The sequence below is a fragment of the Bufo bufo genome, chromosome 5, assembly GCF_905171765.1.
Source record: "Bufo bufo chromosome 5, aBufBuf1.1, whole genome shotgun sequence".
NCBI lineage: Eukaryota > Metazoa > Chordata > Amphibia > Anura > Bufonidae > Bufo > Bufo bufo.
In genome coordinates, this window is record NC_053393.1 from 258,628,658 (window position 1) to 258,651,820 (window position 23,163).

The window sequence follows — 23,163 nt, forward strand, 5'->3', positions numbered from 1 at the left end:
GGAGACCTGGACGTTTCAGGCCGAGTAGAGTGGTTTGACCTGAACGCTTCAGGTTGAGAGGATGAGTTATGTTACCTGAACGCTTCAGGCTAAAGATAGCAACGTCATCTGAATGCTTCAGGCTAAGAAGGACAGGGAAGACACCTGAACGCTTCAGGCAAAAATGGACAGAGAAGACATCTGAACGCTTCAGGCTAAGATGGACAGGGAAGACACCTGAACGCTTCAGGCTAAGATGGACAGGGAAGACACCTGAACGCTTCAGGTTAAGACAGACAGGGAAGACACCTGAACGCTTCAGGTAAAGACTGACAGAAACATCACCTGAACGCCTCAGGTAAGGAAGATCACAGTGCGACCTGAATTATTATTTTTTTTTATATAGAGGCCAGGCCCGTGTGCCACAGAGCAGTAGTGAAAGAAAGACGTGCAAAGGACCAGAAGGTTTAGATGGTGGTAGCTAGCTTGCACCCAGGACCCTGGTGTAGCGGGTGGAAATGCGGAGTGCAGCACTAAATACCTACCTGAGAAGCCACTCAGGCCTAAGAGATCCACTAGATTGACTGGCAGGAACCCTCAGAAGTGCCTGTTGGAAAAAGATGTATGATCGCTGGGAACAAGCAGGCAAGGTGTGAGTTGCAAAATGCAGCATGGCCCGGTACCAGCTGTGCTAAACCAGGACCGACAGGCCACAGGATTGCGCCACAATGAGTGGCTGGCTGGACAGAGATGGCCTCCAGAACCCACTGGCCAGTATCTGAATGGAAGCAGAAAACCGTGGATACCTGTACATTCCCTTTTTTTTTTGCGAAAATGACAGACATAACAACATACTAAATGACATTCATATGATGTGCAGGTGACTACAAATAAACACTTGTCTGCACAGTTTATTTTACCGTTGTATATGTTTGCTCTCAGATCAATCCATGGCACTGTAACTAAATTAATTCAATTTCACAGCTGAACAATTGGGTTGTACACTAGTCTCCTGTTAGCATTGTGTTTAACTGAATAAAGACCCCGTTTAACACACATAGCAAAAACACATTTAAAAGTAATGGAGCATGTCTGGCCCTTCACCCTGAGACAGTAAGAGGCGTAAAGATATCGTGCTACACACACGGGGGGACGGGGGGGTGGACTGAGTCAGCAGGGAACGCTCGTGGTGTGGGGCTCTCCCAAGTGAAGGAGGGTGCGCGATGGCAGCCGCCGAGCTGCCGGAGCGATGGCGGTGAACATGTGAACGTCCTCTCATGAGAGGACGGATGCGCAGGAGGCTGCAGCGGACCGACCGGAGATGGAGGGAGCGCGAATCCTCGGGGAAACAGGAGAGGGAGGGTGAGTCGGACGTGGGAGAGAACGAGGGGAGGAACGCTCGGGCGCCTAAGATGCCGTGCGCCATAACTTACCTGGACAGCGCGCTTCCCGGAAGTGACGTAAGCCGCCGGGGAGGAGTAGAAACGGCGTATGTGGCGAGGATAGCCAAGGAGTGGGGTTTAAAAGGGGTGACCTGGCCCCGCCCCCAAATACAGCAATTATCGTGAGCAGACTAAATGCCTGATCATTAGTGGAGATGATAGTTGCATTTACAAGCAGCAGTCACCTCTGCTTTATTGGGACAAACAATCCATACAGTGATAGCTTGTCCCATAGAAAATCACTGTAACAGATCACTGTTTAGACAGCATATGATCCACAGCACAGAAACAATGATTCGCGGTGGCTCAGTGGTTAGCATTGGCGCCTTGCAGCGCTGAGGTACTAGGTTGAAATCCGACCAAGGACAACATCTGCATGGAGTTTGTATGTTCTCCCCGTGTTTGCGTGGGTTTCCTTTGAGTACTCCGGTTTCCTCCCACTCTCCAAGGACATACCGATAGGGAACTTATATTCTGAGCCCCATTGGGGACAGCTTGATGCTAATGTCTGTAAAGTGCTGAGGAATATGTTGCCAATATATAAGTGCGTAAAATAAATGAGTACATTTAGTGGCCAACAGAACAGGATCACCCTATGAACAAGTGGTTGCTTATTTATTGGTTGATCACTTTGCTAATTTGGTCTGTATAAGAGGACATTGACACTTCATTGTGTGAAAGATCCAATCGCAGGTTGAGGCAGGTCATGGCTGCTTGCGGTGATTTTCTGTGTCGGCTAGGCAGTAAGTGGATTGCAGAAGAGACTTTAACCCCTTCAGGACCCTGCCATATATCACCTCAAGGCAGGGCTTGACAAATTTCCTTGGAATCTAGGAGCCAGCTAAAAAAGTTAGGAGCCAGGCAGAGCCGCATCATAAAATCTATATTGCAATATAATTTTAAGCATGTGCGATATGCGATATATATCGCTTTCTATATTTGGGGGGGTGGTGTTTTAAACTTTTTTTTTTTTTGTTACTTTTTATTTAATAACCATTAGCCTCCTTAAGGGCTAGAACCCTTGTCATATTCACCCTAATAGAGCTCTATTAGAGTGAATAGGACTTTACACTCTCCCTGCTGCCTTGTGCAGGGAGCTGACCATGGCAGCCAGCCTCTGATCAGCCCCTCCAGCCTCTGATCAGCCCCTCCAGCCTCTGATCAGCCCCTCCAGCCTCTGATCAGCCCCTCCAGCCTCTGATCAGCCCCCCCCCCCTATAACTGTTTATTGTCCTGCCGTTTCGCTAAAAATCAAACTTATATAGATATGCTAATGAGCCTCTAGGTGCTATGGGGGCGTCATTAGCACCTAGAGGCTCGGTCTACATTCACAAACTGCCACCGCCCAGCGCGTCCCTCCAGCCCGCCCATCTCCTCCGGAATGCGATCAAGCGGACGAAATCTCGCGCATGCGCCGTGCGCGTCTGTATTCGGCGCATGCGCAGTGAATGTCTGACCGCTTCCCTGCTCAGACATCTCCACTGCGCCTGCGCCGATGACGTCATAGTGCTCCAAGGAACAGGCGCAGTGGAGATGTCTGTGCAGGGAAGCGGTCAGACATTCACTGCGCATGCGCCGAATACAGACGCGCAGGGCGCATGCGCGAGAATTCGTCCGCTTGATCGCATTCCGGAGGAGATGGGCGGGCTGGAGGGACGTGCTTGGCGGCGGCAGTTTGTGAAGGTAGACCGAGCCTCTAGGTGCTAATGACGCCCCCATAGCACCTAGAGGCTCATTAGCATATCTATATAAGTTCGATTTTTAGCGAAACGGCAGGACAATAAACAGTTATATTAGGATGGTTCGGTAGAGCAGACACTAGCGGATCGCTAGTGTCTGAAAGCTAATTATGTGAAAATGAAGTGGTAGAAACCCTTTAAGAGCAAAGAGGGACTTGAGTCAAAAATAATGTCCCTCCAAAAGAGGAACACTGGAGAGTATGCAGATTGGTCTGTTTTTTAAAACTGCTCCCCTTCTCCCACTGTGAGTGCTCAAAGCTTTGCTGAAATGCCCAGCTTTGAATGCTTACGACAGGGAAATGGGGGACAGTATGAAAAAAAAATACCGATCTGTAGTCCTTATCTGCAGTACTACTTATGTATTGCTGCAGATAATAGTCCAAAAGCATGACGATTCCCTTTAGGCCACCAGCATACAGGTGTGGGCAGAGAAGCATTTCCACACCAAAAACCCCTTGCAGATTTCCAACCACCTAACAATTTGTGTTACAAAGGATGAAATCCATACAATTGACATGCTGCAAATTCAAAACATTATCACCTATAGCAGGCTTCCTCAAACTGCGGCCCTCCAGCTGTTGTAAAACTACAACTCCCACAATGCCGTGCTGTAGGCTGATACCTGTAGGCTGTTCGGGCATGCTGGGAGTTGTAATTTTGCAACAGCTGGAGGGCCGCAGTTTGAGGATGCCTGACCTATATTGTCAAGACCCTTCCAACTAAACCACGACTCCTAGCTGAACTGGAAAAGCAAAACGAGTAAGATGCAGTGTTTTTGTGTGCGTTTGCCTCATAAATAGGTATGCACCAGAAAATGCTATACATTGCACAACTGGTTCCACTGGTGCCTGACATACCCCACTGGCTTATGATGGTGTCTACTGAATTCTGTGTCAGCAGTGTGGACATACAATAACCTATGGGGCACATTTACTATAGATTGGTGTGTCAGTAAAAGTCCTGTGGATTCATCTATTAAGATGTGCTTTCCGTGCAGCAGAAAGTGAAATCTACTCGTTTTCTGGCGGAAATTATATTAAAGATGTATTTCGGCTTCTGAATATTGACGGCCAACCTGCGGCTCTCCAGCTGTTGCAAAACTACAACTCCCAGCATGCCCAGTCTGCCTACAGCTATCAGCCTACAGCAGGGCATGATGGGATTTGTAGTTTTACAACAGCTGGAGAGCCGCAGTTTGCTCATCCCTGGCCTATCCTAATATCAGATCTGTGGGAGTCCTACCCCTGGCACTAATGCCAATCAGCTGCCCGAAGAGGCCACAGAATTTGTGCTAGTGCTGCAGCCTCTCCAGTATTTATCTGCGCGCCCTCTACATAGTACTGGTGGTGTGGGGTAATGTAAGTGAACAGGACGAGACCGTAATTACTCTGCACTAGCGTTACTATATAGATGCTGTGCAAGTAAAGCACTGAAGAGGCTGCACACACTCTCACAAGCACCACATCCCTTTCAAACAGCTGATCAGCAGGGTTGCCAAGAGCTGGACCGTCGGCGATCTGATATCGATGGTCTATTCTGAGGATTGGTCATCAGTACTCTCAAGGCAGAATACCCCTTTAAATGTGTTCAGCTGATGAGGCTCTGCTGCAAAGCCCACTCATGTTTTGTAAATGTGTCTTGAGTGGTGAAAGTCTTAAGAAATGCCATTTGCACAAAATAATTGAGGCTTTAATATACCAGAAAATTGGCATACAGCTTCAGTACATGTGACCTTTGTGTTCTTCCTGCTCCTCCGGCCTCACTAAAGGGCTCCCTGAGCAGATAATCTTGCTTTTCTGCAACTGAGAAGGTCCAGTTACTGAATGGAGAATTAGGCCCCTTTCACACGGGCGAGAATTCCGCGCGGGTACAATGCGTGAGGTGAACGCATTGCACCCGCACTGAATCCGGACCCATTCACTTCAATAGGGCTATTCAGATGAGCGTTGATTTTCACACATCACTTGTGCGTTGCGTGAAAATCGCAGCATGCTATATATTCTTTGTTTTTCACGCAACGCAGGCCCCTGAGAAATGAATGGGGATTCGTGAAAATTGCAAGCATCCGCAAGCAAGTGCGGATGTGGTACGATTTTCAAGCATTGTTGCTAGGAGATGATAAAGATGAGCAACCCAATTAAAGTCAATTTACTGTATTATTTTCCCTTATGACATGGTTATAGGGAAAATAATAGCATTCTTAATACAGAATGCTTACTAAAATGTGGATTGAGGGGTTAAATAAATAAATAATTTAACTCCGCTTGTTTGCGCAGCCGGTATTCTTCTTTCAGACCTGCCAAAGGACCTTTGATGACATAACCCCTGCGCCCACCACCTGGTGAGCGCGGGACATCAGCGCAGGTCCTGCTGAATGAAGATAGAAGGGTCTTCTATCTTCATTCAGCAGGACTGCGCTGACGTCACTACGCTCACCACGTGGTTAGCGCGATTACGTCATCAAAGGTCCTTTATTTAGCAGGTCCTGAAAAAAGATATACCGGCCTGCAGCAAACAAGCGGATGAGGTGAGTTAAATTAATTTAATTTTTTAACCCCCTCAATCCACATTTTAGTAAGCATTCTGTATTCAGAATGCTATTATTTTCCCTTATAACCATGTTATAAGGGAAAATAATAAAATCTACAGAACACCTAACCCAAACCCGAACTTCAGTGAAGAAGTCCGGGTTCAGGTCTGGGTACCACATTCAGTTTTTTTCTCACACCTGTGCAAAACACATTGTACTCGCGTGGAAAAAACTGAACAATGCATTTGCAGTCAAAACTGAATTTGCATACGCACTCGCACAATTTTCCCTGATCGCAGACGCAACGCATTGGACACGCTCGCCTGCAAGGGGCCTTAGGCCTCCATTCAATTTTGCGGAACGGGTGCAGACCCATACATTTTCAGTGGGCCCAGAATGTGCTGTCCGCATTTGCGGATCTGCACTTCCGCATCTGTGCTTCCGTTTCCGCAAAAAAATAGAACATGTCCTATTCTTGTCTGCAATTACGGACAAGATTAGGCATTTTCTATTATAGTGCTGGCGATGTGCGGTCCGCAAATTGTGAAATGCACATTGCCGGTGTCCGTATTATGCAGATCCGCAAAACATTTACAGACATGTGAATGGACCCTAACTCTGCTTGGGGTTCACTGCAGAAGGCATAAAAAGTGTCACAAGGGAAAATCTTCTGCACTGACTGCAGAGATCCATCTGCTGCCAGTCTGCAGGTTGTGTAGTTCAAACCCGTAAATCTTCTATTTTTATTTTAGGACGTTAAAGAATGAATGTATGCATTCGTTTTTACCATTCACTTTGAAGTCTTTTTATTTGGAATGAGAAAATGGGTCAGTGAAATGTGAAACATGGAAAATCCCAAAGTCATTTATGGAGGATTAAGTATACAGGTCACATGACTTAATAAACAACTAAATCCTCCCTCACAAAATGAGATTTGTGAAGTAAATGGAACCCAAGTGTTCAAGCCATGTTTCAGGAAGAATAATACAAAGTGTTCAGATGTTTTCTGCTCGAATTTTCTGAGGATGAGGTAAACTGTAGTTAATGTTGGATAAAGCGGCACAACCTAAAGCCATTATCCAAAACAGCACAGCGAATCTCTTACCCCCCCCATTTCTTCCCCCATAAGTCTGGTTTCACACATGCCATTTTTGGGGGGAATAAATGCTGTTTTTCATGCAGTCTTTTGAGACCAAGCCAAAAGTGGGGAATATAAAATAGACTTGTATTTTTCCATCCTTCAGGATTTATGCATTAAATACAGAGGTAGCGATAAAAAACTGAAATTACTCTCAGGGGCTAGTTCACAATGAGTTTTTTTATTTTTTTGCTCCAAAAAACCTTTCCAAGCATGCCCTATCTTGGGACAGAATCCACGCCAAATGAGATCTCCCATGGAAATGAATGTCTACATTTATGGCACGAAGCACAAACTGGAAATGCAGTAAACGCCCTCTGATTAAAGAAATAAATAAAAATGCACTGGAAAACCACATCAAAAACTGTGTGAAAAACACACTGGAAAAAACCATGCACAGATTCCATGCTGAATTTTGTAGGCGGACTTTTAGAATCCGTTGTGTGAATATATCCTAAGGGTATAATGACTCGTTAGTCCCATTCATCTCCATAGTGCCTGCAGAATTCCATTCACCTCCTTCCGGTACAACCCCGCTGATGTATGCAGACATTTTTACAATGTGGATATACCCTACAGTAACATTTGCTTTTTGGTCATGTGGCAGAAATTCCCTCATTTCTCCTCATTAATTTGACAGTTTCTAAACTTTTATCACAAAGGAAACCCGATAAAATATTTCATTCAAGAACGTAACATACTGTATCAGAGTTTCCTTATTCCTATGAAACATGCAACCAGCTGCTCCTTTAATACAAGGCCTCTTTCACCTGAGCAATACGGATTTTGTCTGTTCAGAGAAAAACCTGGTGGTTTTCCACACAGTTGGGGCTCATGCAGGCGGCTGTTCATTGGCTGTGCCTGTATTGCGGCCGGCAAAAAGCGGGTCCACAACATATGGGCACCAGCTGTTTGTGCACCGCAACAAGGATGCAGACTCATTCACTTGAATGGGTCCACAATACGGAAGGCACAGTGCAGAACGGAGGCACGGAACCTCACGAAAGCACTACGGAGTGCTTCTGCTTGGGTTTCTCTCCGTGCCTCTGCGCCACAAAAAAAAATAAAAAATAGAACATGGACCCATGAGTCTGGATCTATCAGTGGAAACCCCACATATGATGCCCGTGCATTGGAACGGCAAAATTGCGTTTCAGTTTTTGATACGTTTTTCACGCGCGGGAAGAATAATAATCTACATCTACTAGCAGCCATTAGTGAAAAATGCATTACATCCGGATGCGTTCTGTTCTTCACACAAGCCCCATTCACTTCTTTGGAGCCGAGCTGCGTGAAAAATGCACAATATAGAACATGCTGCGATTTTTCCTGACTGCAAGATGTACGAAATGAATGGGTCAGGATTCAGTCCGGATGCCATGCGTTCACTACACACATCACATCCAGACAGAAAACTGGGCCCGTGATAAAGAGCCCTAATATTATTTTTAATCCAGAGTTGGTGCATTTCCCCCGGATATGGTTCTAGCTCCTTGACTCCAACTCCACACTGTGGAAATAAATCCAAATACTTTTTCCTAGGCTTTCCTTTGAGAGATGGCAGTGAATAACCATATCATACTATCTTATTTGTAGGGTGGTGTAAGATTCCTCATCAGGATACTTGTTCCAAGCAGTTTGTGGCTTCCCTATTTATCAGTGGTAAAGATCCTTCGGCTTAAAGCTGTCAGAGTGTATTGCTGTTGCTGTGCTGCTCGGCTTTGTGTCCTAGGTGCAGTGTAAACCCGAGGAAGCCTTAGAATAGTTTGGTTGCTACTGAGAAGCCGGCATTAGTGGAGCTGGGTGGGAGGCAGCAGCCTGCATTCTTGTCCGGCTCTTACCTGGAGATAAACCTGTACAATGAACATTCTCGATTATGGAGACAGCGGCCCCAGTGCTGGTAAGTTCTCACACCAGTGCTGTTTTTTCTTCTAGTGTCTCTCGCTATATGTTGTTCTACTCTCTATGCTTGTACCTTTTAAAGACAGGTTATGTATAACTCTCCATAGGACAGAACTGCGTTATTCAAATAGATTTATTTTAGAACAGATGCTTAAGGAGTTTATTTTTAGCGATTTGACTAGATGGTTGCATGTAGCGTGTAGGGCTGGTATCATCTGTTACGTAAAAGGATTAGACATATGGCTTTAGATCTTCTGAGCCGGTGTTGTTACTGCATTGGAATACAGCACATCAGAAACCATTTTATGAATGGCAGTCACTACTAGTTGAATGCTTGCTGTGCCGTGGTTCACATGGAATGCATTGCTGAGTTTTGAATCCATTTTTTATGTGTTTTTTTTAATATTATGTATAAAAGATGTTGATAGAAGTCACCTTGTTTGCATGTTTCACATTGTTCTTTTCTTAATTGTTGAGGAAGGTATGTGAGAACATTACAGTATGTATGGAAATGCCGTAACCTGCTTTTTGTAGGCTGGGTAGTCATTTTAGGAATGACAAAGGGAATGGTCTCGGGGCAGAAGGTGTTCTCTCCTTATACATATGATACATTTGACTACATTTCTGCAGATTCATCAGTTGCTAGTTTTATAGAAGCTAAAAAAAGACCGTAATACCAAGGGTTATAAACTTTTAAAAAAATCAAGCTTTATTAAAAATTGCATTTAAAATATTGCCAATATGAAATAAGGAAATGCTTGCCAATGAAGACCTTAGAGGGAATGTGTCATCAGCAAATGACCTGTTGTTTAAATCATGTTTTTTAAATTTTTGGTGATGTTTTTAATTTCCATGTCACTATATAAAAAAAAAAAATATGCAGTTTTCACACTGGCCACTAAGGGCTCTTTCACACTTGCGTTGTTGTGTTCCGGCATAGAGTTCCGTCATCGGGGCTCTATGCCGGAAGAATCCTGATCAGGATTATCCCCATGCATTCTGAATGGAGAGAAATCCGTTCAGGATGCATCAGGATGCCTTCAGTTCCGGAACGGAACGTTTTTTGGCCGGAGAAAATACCGCAGCATGCTGCGCTTTTTGCTCCGGTCAAAAACCCTGAACACTTGCCGCAAGGCCGGATTCCGGAATTAATGCCCATTGAAAGGCATTAATCCGGATCCGGCCTTAAGCTAAACGTCGTTTCGGTGCATTACCGGATCCGACGTTTAGCTTTTTCTGAATGGTTACCATGGCTGCCAGGACGCTAAAGTCTGCATGGTAAAGTGTAGTGGAGAGCAGTATACTTGCCGTCCGTGCGGCTCCCGGGGCGCTTCAGAGTGCGTCAGGGCGCCCCACGCGCATGGATGACGTGGTCGCATGGATCACGTCGTCATGCGCATGGGGCGCTCTGACGTCATTCTGGAGCGCCCCGGGAGCCGCACGGGACTGTAAGTATACTGCTCCCCCGCTCCCCGCTCCTACTATGGCAACCAGGACTTTAATAGCGTCCTGGGGTGCCATAGTAAACACTGAACGCATTTGGAGACGGATCAGTCTTCAAATGCTTTCAGTTCACTTGCGTTGTTACGGATCCGGGCGGGGCACCTCCGGCAAAATGGAGTACACGACGGATCCGGACAACGCAAGTGTGAAAGAGGCCTAAGCCTAATAATTGAAGCCATTTCTTGTTCTGTACAGATTACTTTACTGGAGTTATCTGCTTATCATTTCATGCATTGATTACAATGAAGCCTCATGCACACGTCCGTGGAACACAGACGTGAGATTACCGGCCTGGATTCCTGCTGAGTGCAGGAGCGCACGGCGTCATTGGTTGCTAGGACGCCGTGCGCCCGCTGCTGTACAGTAATACACTTGTATTATCTATAAGAGTGTATTACTGTACAGCAGCGGGCACACGGCGTCCTAGCAACCAAGGACGCCATGCGCTCCTGCACTCAGCAGGAATCCAGGCCGGTATCTCACGGTCCGTGTTCCACGGACGTGTGCATGAGGCTTAAGAGATAGCACTGCTCCGTCAGTTTCGGCCTTACCTCTGCCCAGGTTACAGATCATGCCTAGAAAACTCTCCTATAAAAGTCAGTGAGGTCCCCTCCTATATAGGCTCAAGCAAAACAAGCTTTGGATCATAGATTCAAAATTTAGAACTTGATGGCAGCAATGCATCTCAAAAAAGTTGGGACATGGCCAATAAAAGGCTGTAAAAGTAACTAGAAAGTAAACCTGAGATCCAGCCATCAGTGGCATGCGATATGTCCTTGGCTACAGAAGTGCCACCCTGCAAAAATTATGAGATACGTCCACGGCAGGGAAAGGGTTAATACCGGTTTCTGTGATGGACTCCTTTCACAACCCATAATGGAAAAGACAGCTAGCACAACCAGTGAACTGAGCCAGATGGCCAGTCCCCTTCAAACGCGTCCCTGGCATAGCTTGTGGAGTGGCTGGGATCTGGTGAGGGGGTCTTTTAAATAGGACTATCTCAGCAAATTTCATGAAGTATTTGAGTAAGTTCCGTTTTTGTTTTTTTGTTAACTTGCTATAAATATTATTATTTTTTTAAATTGATACTGGACAATCCCTTTAATGCCAAGAGAGTGTTCATATTAACTCTTGGCAACACATGGAACATTTATGGTGTTAGAAATCTTGGGGGCAATGAGTTATGTCAGCTGACAGCTCATGTGAGTCCTCATCTTTGAAATCCTGACCTCATAAACACTTTAAGGCTACTTTCACACTTGCGTTCAGAGCGGGTCCGTCTGGTGTCTGCTCAGACGGATCCGCTCCTATAATGCAGACGTTTGGATCCGTTCAGAACGGATCCGTCTGCATTAAAGTTTAGAAAAAATTCTAAGTGTGAAAGTTGTTCAGACGGATCCGTCCAGACTTTACATTGAAAGTCAATGGGGGACGGATCCGTTTGAAAATTGAGCCATATTGTGTCAACTTCAAACGGATCCGTCCCCATTGACTTACATTGTAAGTCTGTACGGATCCGTTTGCCTCCGCACGGCCAGGTGTCCGCTTGCTGAACGGAGCGGAGGCTGAACGCTGCCAGACTGATGCATTCTGAGCGGATCCGCGTCCACTCAGAATGCATTGGGGCTGGACGGATGCGTTCGGGGCCGCTTTTGAAAGCCTTCAAACGGAGCTCACAAGCGGAGCCCCGAACGCTAGTGTGAAAGTAGCCTAAGTCATATTCTTAGCATTTTGATAAGAGTTTAACTATAATGAGTTTATGAGGTCAGGAGATCAGAGAGAAGACTTCACAAGAGACATCAGCTGACGGAACTCAGGATGGACAGTCTGCAAATAGACAGTTTTTTTTTTGTTTTTTTTTAACCACATGTATCACACAAACTGATGAAAATTTTTAATAAAGACCACTTGAAAAAATTATTTTTAGCCCAAAATGAGTGAAATGCAGTCATATAAAAGGTGTCCATAGCCTTTTAAGAACAAATGGCGTAAATGTATGGCATAATGATCACATAGGTACAAATGTAATAGTTACCAGGTGGCCTCCCACAACAATGTCCGATGTCACTGTCAACAAGGACTGCAGAATCTACGTGATCAAACTGTAAAATAAAAAAAAAGTAATCTACCCATCACCCACACCCACGAAAAGGCAAAAAATGGCATTGTGCAAGTGGCTATATTGGTAGAAAACCAGCAGATGTGGCAGACGTGTAGGCTAAAAGTCATATGAACTAACGTTGTAGCTGTTCACAGCATTTCTCAGTTTATTGACCCATTTATTTCTGTTTCTTCTACAGGGGATGGCAATCCTAGAGAAAATAGTCCCTTTATTCAGAATGAGATGGACAAGGACAACTTATATGATGGAAAAAATATGGCACTTTTTGAGGTACTTTATATCAATAAATATTCTAAATGAGTATTAACATGTGCATTATTCAGTAGTGATACAGTGTTAAAGTACAATTAAACCTCTGATGAAAAAACAAGGGGCAATCTGCCCCTTCGGCCTTCATCAACTCCACTTGGCATTTGGAGCGTGTGGTGTACCAATCCATAGAAAATATATTGAATCCGTACTGTGCATGCTCCACGTTTTTCCATCAAAGGTTTAGTTGCCCTTTAAGGTTCCTTGTAGTTACCATAGGTTTGAAATGGAAGCGATAAGAACCATGTAATTCACTTGCAGCAAATTAGAAAATCTGCCGTATAGTCTGAAAGCTACACTTTTTTTTTTTTGCTTATGTTTTGAAAATGTATTGTACTGTAGCATACTGTAATATGTATAAGGTGATCATCTGTTATCTACAGACGAGGCTTCTACATTTTTCCTACAATTCCAGTACAAAGGAAATGTAGGAAAGCACAGTCTGGGGGTAACCGCAGAAGCTCTTCACTTTGGCTAGTGGATAGGGAACTCCCTTAGTGACAGCCATACCAGAGCATATAGAGTGTTCTGAGTGGACAAACTTAGCCCGGTAGCAAGGGTGGTGGCATGCGGTGTTGCACCAAATTACTGCAGGGATCCACGAGTTTGCCATGAAATTAACAAGTGGGCTTTTACATTGTGATGAAATCAAATGCAAAGAACCTCATATTTATGGTCAGTGCTCAGCAGCAGTAAATCAGCGCATAACATGTGCTTGTGTGATCCATGTCTTTAATGCAGTGTTTTGGAACAGGGAAGGAGAGTTGCTCACAAATGTAGCTCAGTATAAAAATCTGGCTGACAAATAAAAAACAGTCCTATCCTTGTCTGTAATACGGACAAGAATAGGACATGTTCTGTTTTTTTTTGCAGGGCCGCGGACAGCACACAGTGTCCTGTCCGCATCGTTTGTGGCCCCTGTGAATGCGTCCACATCTGACCCTCAAAAAATGCAAATCAGATATGGACCAAAAATACATTTGTGTGCATGAGCCCTTATTGTTGCCCTGATCCATTCTCATCTTGATTATTGTAACTACTTACTAATTGTTCTTCCTCTCACTACTCTATCTTGTCTCTAATATATTGTGAATGTAGCAGTGATCTAACTTTGCGTAATGATGTCAGAGGAACATTTTGGTTCCAAAAGGGGTTGTCGGGGTGTTTAATGTTGATGACCTATGCGCAGAATAGGTCATCAATATATGATGTGTTAAATTTGGAGTACCGCACACCGTATTGCTGGTGCGAGCAAGGACTTGCTAGTCGTAATCAAGTAGTAGAAAATTGCAGCACACAGTATTATTCTTTGCCGTTAGGTCATGTTTTAATCGTATATCATCATATGATCATCATGATCCAGTGCAAATACAGGGTATATAAGGCAGTCATGTACAAATCAATGTGGCGACCGTTGATTTGTACATGACTGCCTTATATACCCTGTATTTGCACTGGATCATGATGATCATATGATGATATACGATTAAAACATTACCTAACGACAAAGAATAATACTGTGTGCTGCAATTTTCCCCAGTCATCTCCATGACACCACATACATGAATGATGGCCCTGATAAGTTCATCAATATCTTCGGGTAGCGTTAAATCGCTTATCCTGGATTCCGACTCTGAGGGGCTGGCGGTCTCAGACTCCGAATCAGTGCAAAAACACCCGGCATCTTCAGATGAAGAGGGTGAATACAAGCGCTTCCTGTTTAATCCCGAAGATATTGATGAACTTATCAGGGCCACCATTCATGTATGTGGTGTCATGGAGACTTCCAGGAAACCGGATGACCGGTGGGTGTAATACTCTTTTCTACTACTTAACTAACTAATCAATATATGATGAACCTGATCAGCTGTTTGAAGAGGCCGCGGCTCTCCATGAGCACTGCGGCCTTTTCCTAGGCAAGTGAATTCACATTCGTTAGTCACCTGACCTACGCGCTGCTCAGTCCAATTCAAGTGAATGGGACTTAATACCAAAATCATGGTTGGCAGGTTCATATTGATGAGACTTATAAAAATGGGGATGAGCAGGTTGTATTTCCTTCACAAGCTCAGGCCTTTTAATGTATGTAGGGAAAATGCTTGTAATGCTTTATTAGACTTTGATGGCCTATGCGATATTTTTGGCGGCAGCGAGTTGGTAGGTTGGGTGTAGCAATAGGCGATGGGAATAAGATACGTAAATTTGTTAGGACAGCTAGCAGTGTTGTAGGATGTCCGTTACCACAATTTGAAGATGTTCTTGAGTAGAGAATGCTAGGTAAGTTCAGGCCATTTATGTGCCATTAGAATCACCACCTACTGTATATTCATTGGTGATGACAGAAATTACTTTTAGTAATAGATATTTCTAGATGTGTTGCAGCACAGATTGCTATAGGAAGTCTTTTCTGCTTATTGTATTTTATAACAGGTCTTCATGGATCTGTAGTACATTGGTGTAAGGAGGACTGATGTGGTTGGGTAGTTAACTGTTTGTTCATTTTTTTTTTTTTTGTTTTATCTGTTTTTTTATTTGTATTGTATTATTGCTGTAAATGTGTTATTTTGTGTTTTTATATTAAATGTTTGTTGCTGTTGCTTATGCCAGACATCTCTACTATTACAACACTGTCATTTTCCTAGTTTTTGGGATCAATAAAATGTATCTTATCTGTCCAACCATTACACCAATGCCTGAGGAGGAAAACAGGACAGACCATATATTTTGTGAAGCTTTTATCATCAGTAGTAAGAATGTGAACTTTTATTCTGCCAAATTCTGCATGTGAGGAAGAGCTTCACTGTGCAGTGCTCTGTGAGCTGCTTCACAACCTCTCCGCTGTAGTGGTCTGGTTGGATGCTACAGCTGTCACTCGAAGCAGAGGGGAAAGGCTGTGAAGCCGCTCAGTTTATTTCTTAGTGAAGCTCCACCTCCAGTGCACTTAAAGGGAACCTGTCACCGGTGTCCTAACTAGGGGCAACATAAATAAGTAACTGATTCTCTTAGCAAAATGCTGGGTCGCTTTCTTTAATTGACCCAGTCAATCTGCCAACATCTTGTATTAAAAAGCTCCAGCTGATAATGATGAGTCCTGAATATTCATGAGCTCCTGACTCTCCCCGCCCACCTGCTGCTGAATGACAGTTTTTTTCCATATGAATCAGCAGCAGGTGGGCAGGGGAGTGGCTATATCTCTGAATTAAATATACGCTGGACTCAATGACATCACGCTGGACTCAAATCAGCTTATTAGCATGCGGCATCTTTGTGTGTATATTATGAGGTAACCATCTGTCACACCAGTAAGTGAATACATCTAAGGTACTTTTTAGTAGTTAATGATTGTATATAATTAGTTAGATTATAATCAAATATCCACATGACAGGTTCCCTTTAAGAAGCAGAATCTGAATTAATAAAAGTCCATATTTACAACACAGTGCAATGATAATAGCTCCACAAAAGATAAGTGTGTACTGCACCACCCCGCAGCCCCTACCTAGTGCTGTCAGAAGTTTAGCATGATCAATCCCGATGACAGACTCTTTTTAAGCCAGTGCAAACAATTATATTTTTTAGAGCCCAGAACAGCAGTGTACAGCCAACCTAATAATTCTCCAGATGTGCCTGTATATATCATGCAAATTTTATTTACTGACGAGAGGGGAATAATCTGGTACTATGCAACGCCTTTCCCCAATCAGTGTTTGTCTTTGAGGGTCTGTAAGGCTGTCCCCATCTATACACATTAGGCCTCATGCACACGACCGTATTTTTTTGCGGTCTGCAAAAACGGATTCCGTTTTTCCGTGATCCGTGACCGTTTTTTTGTCCGTGGGTCTTCCTTGATTTTTGGAGGATCCACGGACATGAAAAAAAAGTCGTTTTGGTGTCCGCCTGGCCGTGCGGAGCCAAACAGATCCATCCTGAATTACAATGCAAGTCAATGGGGACGGATCCGTTTGACGTTGACACAATATGGTGCAATTTCAAACGGATCCGTCCCACATTGACTTTGAATGTAAAGTCAGGAGTTAATATACCATAGGATCTGAGTTTTCTCCAATCCGATGGTTATTTTAACTTGAAGCGTCCCATCACCATGGGAACGCCTCTATGTTAGAATATACCGTCGGATTTGAGTTACATCGTGAAACTCAAATCCGACAGTATATTCTAACATAGAGGCATTCCCATGGTGATGGGGACGCTTCTAGTTAGAATATACTAAAAGAACTGTGTACATGACTGCCCCCTGCTGCCTGGCAGGTGCTGCCAGGCAGCAGGGGGCAGCCCCCCCCCTGTAGTTAACACATTGGTGGCCAGTGCGGCCGCCCCCCCCCCTCCCCTGTAGTTAACTCATTGGTGGCCAGTGGGCCCACCTCCCTCCCCTGTAGTTAACTCGTTGGTGGCCAGTGGGCCCCCCCTCCCTCCCCTGTAGTTAACTCATTGGTGGCCAGTGGGCCCCCCTCCCTCCCCTGTAGTTAACTCGTTGGTGGCCAGTGGGCCCTCTCCCCTCCCTCCCCCTCCTAATTAAAATCTCCCCCCCTATCATTGGTGGCAGAGTAGAGTACCGATCGGAGTCCCAGTTTAATCGCTGGGGCTCCGATCGGTAACCATGACAACCAGGACGCTACTGCTGTCCCGGTTGCCATGGTTACTTAGCAATTTGTAGCAGCATTATACTTAGCTGCGATGTCTGCGTCCGGCCGGGAGCTCCTCCTACTGGTAAGTGACAGGTCTGTGCGGCGCATTGCTTAATGACCTGTCACTTACCAGTAGGAGGAGCTCCCGGACGGACGCAGACATCGCAGCTCGCAGGTAAGTATAATGCTGCTACAAATTGCTAAGTAACCATGGCAACCGGGACAGCAGTAGCGTCCTGGTTGTCATGGTTACCGATCGGAGCCCCAGCGATTAAACTGGGACTCCGATCGGTACTCTCCGCTGCCACCAATGATAGGGGGGGGAGATTTAATTAGGAGGGGGAGGGAGGGGAGAGGGCCCACTGGCCACCAACGAGTTAACTACAGGGGAGGGAGGGGGGGGGGCCCACTGGCCACCAACGAGTTAACTACAGGGGAGGGAGGGGGGGGGCCCACTGGCCACCAACGAGTTAACTACAGGGGGGGGGGGGGGGGGGCCCCACTGGCCACCAATGAGTTAACTACAGGGGGGGGGGGGGGCCGGCCGCACTGGCCACCAATGTGTTAACTACAGGGGGGGCTGCCCCCTGCTGCCTGGCAGCAGGGGGCAGTCATGTACACAGTTCTTTTAGTATATTCTAACCTGAAGCGTCCCCATCACCATGGGAACGCCTCTGTGTTAGAATATACTGTCGGATCTGAGTTTTCACGAATCTTCGGATCCGTCTGTATCAAAGTAACCTACGGCCACGGATCACGGACACGGATGCCAATCTTGTGTGCATCCGTGTACTTTCACGGACCCATTGACTCGAATGGGTCCGTGAACCGTTGTCCGTCAAAAAAATAGGACAGGTCATATTTTTTTGACGGACAGGATACACGGATCACAGTCTCGGCTGCAAAACGGTGAATTTTCCGATTTTTCCACGGACCCATTGAAAGTCAATGGGTCCGTGAAAAAAAACAGCACAATGGCCACGGATGCACACAACGGTCGTGTGCATGAGGCCTTAGGCTGAGTTCACACTTCAGTTATTTCGATCAGTTATTGTGAGCAGTGCAGTATTGTCCTTTTTTATTCTTGCTGACGGAGAACCAGAGACTTCTTACAGCTTCTGGAAGGATTTACTGCAGTACTTCTAATGTTCTGCTAGTCTGGGGTCTGATATTGGTGTCATTGTAGTTAAATGCCCATTTAATAGACTAAAAACTACTTATTTGTGGCATTATCCTTGTGTAATTCCTTGTAGGCTCCACTTTGTAAGAAGGATACAGGAGAGTTAGATTACTAAATTCAGTGGAAGGTATATCTTATAATGACTGAGAGGCTTGTTCAGTTTGGTAAAGAAAAAAATCAAATTCTTCTGTACTTTTGCTTTTACTTTTTAATTTTTTTATTTCTGCACTGATTATTAATAAAATTTTGTCTGATTTTATTTCTCTAAGTCACAATTATAAACGAACACAATCTGATCTATGGACACGCAAATAGTTGTGCCATACATGTATTTTATTGAGCACATTGAAATTAATAAACATCCACAGTGCAGGCAGAAAAAGTAGGTGAAGTTTTGTGTTTCCAACTTCTTTAGGAGCTAATTGGAAAACTGTTTCAATTAGACCTCATGCATATGATCCAAATCAAATCGAGGATCCGAAAAACACAAATACTAGCTATGTGCAGGGCACCATTTTCTTTCTCCCTTCTGTAGAAATATCCTTTCTTTCTCCTGAAAACTGACAAGAATTCGAAATGTTCTATTTTTTTGTGGACTGGCGGAATGAACATATGGATGCGGACAGCACACAGATGCAACAACTGTATTCAGAGGTCTGCATCCTCAAAAATAGTGGCATTACAAGAATAGTGATTAACGGATATACATTTCCTGGGATGAATGGTTCAAAATTCCTCCTCAACATTGTAAAAATCTTATTTGCAGCTACAAGAAACTTGTGGAGATGACTGCTCTCAAAGGGGGATCTTACAGGTTATTAAATGCAATGGTTCGCTTACCTTTTTCTCCCTACACTGTGGATGTTTACTATCAATAATTGTCACTTGCATAACAATTAGACCACATTTTATTAGTAAGCTATGCAGAACTCCAGGTATTTCTAAGTTCACTTACTTTATATTTCCCCACATGTATATTTATACAGTTGCAAGAAAAAATTAGCACAATTCATTCTTTCCGTGAACTTGACTAGAGGAAAGGTGATTCATACATCAGAGGTTTAGATGAATAAACGGTGTCTACACAAACCTTTAGAAGGTGTTTGTACAACATTGGGCTATGAGATCCAGGGGGCTGGATCTCACAGGCTCTTCACCGGAAGGCAGCGCAGATGCCTCAGGAAGGCATCGCGCTGCCTTCCATGCCATCGGGTCCCCCCCACAGCCCCATGGGGACCCGATGGCACTGCTGCCGCCGCCACCCGCGCCATGAAAAGCCGCAAACCGCAGGTCTGAATTGACCTGCGGTTTGCGGCGATCGCCGACACGGGGGGGGTCACGGGACCCCCCCCGCGCATTTAGCCGAGGTGCCTGGTGCCGAGGTGTTCCACTGACCTCACGCCACCTCTATTAACCCCTTACGGACACATGACGTACCGTTACTGCATGTTTCCCGAGTCCTTAAGGACACCGGTACGTCATGTGTTGTTCCGATCACCGCCACCCGGCGGGTGGTGATCGGAACAAGGTGCCTGCTCAAATCATTGAGCAGGCACCTCGGCTAAATGCGCGGGGGGGGGGGGGGGTCCCGTGACCCCCCCGTGTCGGCGATCGCCGCAAACCGCAGGTCAATTCAGACCTGCGGTTTGCGGCTTTTTATGGCGCAGGTGGCGGCGGCAGCAGTGCCATCGGGTCCCCATGGGGCTGTGGGGGGGACCCGATGGCATGGAAGGCAGCACGATGCCTTCCTGAGGCATCTGCGCTGCCTTCCGGTGAAGAGCCTGTGAGATCCAGCCCCCTGGATCTCACAGGCCCCGGAAGCTGTATGAGTAATACACACAGTATTACTCATACAGCCAATGCATTCCAATACAGAAGTATTGGAATTCATTGTAAAGGAATATACCCCAAAAGTTCAAGTCCCAAAGTGGGGCAAAAAATAAGGTGAAAAATAAAGTTTTCCCCCAAAAAAGTTTCAAGTAAAAATAAACAAAAACGTCATTTTCCCCAAATAAAGTAAAAGAAAATTGGTGAAAAAAAGTATACATATGAGGTATCGCGATCAAAAAGGCGTTTGCCCACCAAAATAGTACCAATCTAACGGTCACCTCATCCCGCAAAAAATGAGCCCCTACCTGAGACAATCGCTCCAAAAATAAAAAAACTATGGCTCAGAATATGGAGAAACTAAAACATATTAGTATACATATTAGGTATCGCCGCGTCCGTATCAACCGGCTCTATAAAAATATCACATGACCTAACCCCTCAGATGAACACCGTAAAAAATTTGAAATAAAAACTGTGCTAAATAAACCATTTTTTGTCACCTTACATAACAAAAAGTGTAATAGCAAGCGATCAAAAAGTCACACGCACCCCAAAATAGTGCCAATAAAACCGTCATCTCATCCCGCAAAAATCGTACCCTACCCAAGGTAATCGCCCAAAAACTGAAAAAATTATGGCTCTCAGACTATGGAAACACTAAAACATGATTTTCTTTGCTTCAAAAATGAAATCATTGTGTAAAACTTACATAAATAAAAAAAAGTATACATATTAGGTATTGCCGCATCCGTGACAACCTGGTCTTTAAAAAATATCACATGATCTAACCTGTCAGATGAATGTTGTAAATAACAAAAAATAAAAACGGTGCCAAAACAGCTATTTCTTGTTATCTTGCCTCACAAAAAGTGTAATATAGAGCAACCAAAAATCATATGTACCCTAAACTAGTACCAACAATACTGCCACCCTATCCCGTAGTTTCTAAAATGGGGCCACTTTTTTGGAGTTTCTACTCTAGGGGTGCATCAGGGGGGCTTCAAATGGGACATGGTGTAAAAAAAAAACAGTCCAGCAAAACCTGCCTTCCAAAAACCGTATGGCATTCCTTTCCTTCTGCGCCCTGCCGTGTGCTCGTACAGCTGTTTACGACCACATATGGGGTGTTTCTGTAAACTACAGAATCAGGGGAATAAATATTGAGTTTTGTTTGGCTGTTAACCCTTGCTTTGTAAAAGTAAAAAAAATATTAAAATGGAAAATCTGCCAAAAAAGTAAAATTGTATCTCTATTTTCCATTAGTTCTTGTGGAACACCTAAAGGGTTAACAAATTTTGTAAAATCAGTTTTGAATACCTTGAGGGGTGTAGTTTATAGAATGGGGTCATTTTTGGGTGGTTTCTATTATGTAAGCCTCGCAAAGTGACTTCAGACCTGAACTGGTCTCTAAAAATTGGGTTTTTAAAAATTTCTAAAATTTTTTTTCAAGATTTGCTTCTAAACTTCTAAGCCTTGTAACATCCCCAAAAAATAAAATATCATTCCCAAAATGATCCAAACATGAAGTAGACATATGGGGAATGTAAAGTAATAACTATTTTTGGATGTATTACTATGTACACTGCTCAAAAAAATAAAGGTAACACTTAAACAACACAATGTAACTCCAAGTCAATCACACTTCTGTGAAATCAAACTGTCCACTTAGGAAGCAACACTGAGTGACAATCAATTTCACATGCTGTTGTGCAAATGGGATAGACAACAGGTGGAAATTATAGGCAATTAGCAAGACACCCCCAATAAAGGAGTGGTTCTGCAGGTGGTGACCACAAACCACTTCTCAGTTCCTATGCTTCCTGGCTGATGTTTTGGTCACTTTTGAATGCTGGCGGTGCTTTCACTCTAGTGGTAGCATGAGACGGAGTCTACAACCCACACAAGTGGCTCAGGTAGTGCAGCTTATCCAGGATGGCACATCAATGCGAGCTGTGGCTAGAAGGTTTGCGGTGTCTGTCAGCCCAGTGTCCAGAGCATGGAGGCGCTACCAGGAGACAGGCCAGTACATCAGGAGACATGGAGGAGGCCGTAGGAGGGCAACAACCCAGCAGCAGGACCGCTACCTCCGCCTTTGTGCAAGGAGGAACAGGAGGAGCACTGCCAGAGCCTTGAAAAATGACCTCCAGCAGGCCACAAATGTGCATGTGTCTGCTCAAACGGTCAGAAACAGACTCCATGAGGGTGATATGAGGGCCCGACGTCCACAGGTGGGGGTTGTGCTTACAGCCCAACACCGTGCAGGACGTTTGGCATTTGCCAGAGAACACCAAGATTGGCAAATTCGCCACTGGCGCCCTGTGCTCTTCACAGATGAAAGCAGGTTCACACTGAGCACATGTGACAGACGTTACAGAGTCTTGAGACGCCGTGGAGAACGTTCAGCTGCCTGCAACATCCTCCAGCATGACCGGTTTGGCATTGGGTCAGTAATGGTGTGGGGTGGCATTTCTTTGGATGGCCGCACAGCCCTCCATGTGCTCGCCAGAGGTAGCCTGACTGCCATTAGGTACCGAGATGAGATCCTCAGACCCCTTGTGAGACCATATGCTGGTGTGGTTGGCCCTGGGTTCCTCCTAATGCAAGACAATGCTAGACCTCATGTGGCTGGAGTGTGTCAGCAGTTCCTGCAAGACGAAGGCATTGATGCTATGGACTGGCCCGCCCGTTCCCCAGACCTGAATCCAATTGAGCACATCTGGGACATCATGTCTCGCTCTATCCACCAACGTCACGTTGCACCACAGACTGTCCAGGAGTTGGCAGATGCTTTAGTCCAGGTCTGGGAGGAGATCCCTCAGGAGACCGTCTGCCACCTCATCAGG

The 23,163-nt window shown here is 44.9% G+C and overlaps 1 protein-coding gene across 4 annotated transcripts in view; it reads left to right on the plus strand.

The window, feature by feature from the left end:
* SLC12A7 (solute carrier family 12 member 7) overlaps positions 1–23,163 on the plus strand; it is a 408,366-nt gene that overhangs the window by 186,107 nt on the left and 199,096 nt on the right. For 3 of the 4 annotated variants that reach the window (XM_040432155.1, XM_040432156.1, XM_040432158.1), the window contains one exon: positions 12,534–12,625. In XM_040432155.1, coding sequence (XP_040288089.1) covers positions 12,534–12,625 — 92 coding nt within the window. Of the gene's footprint in view, positions 1–8,608; positions 8,729–12,533; positions 12,626–23,163 lie in introns of those variants that run through there. The other variant, XM_040432157.1, reaches the window with a different exon arrangement.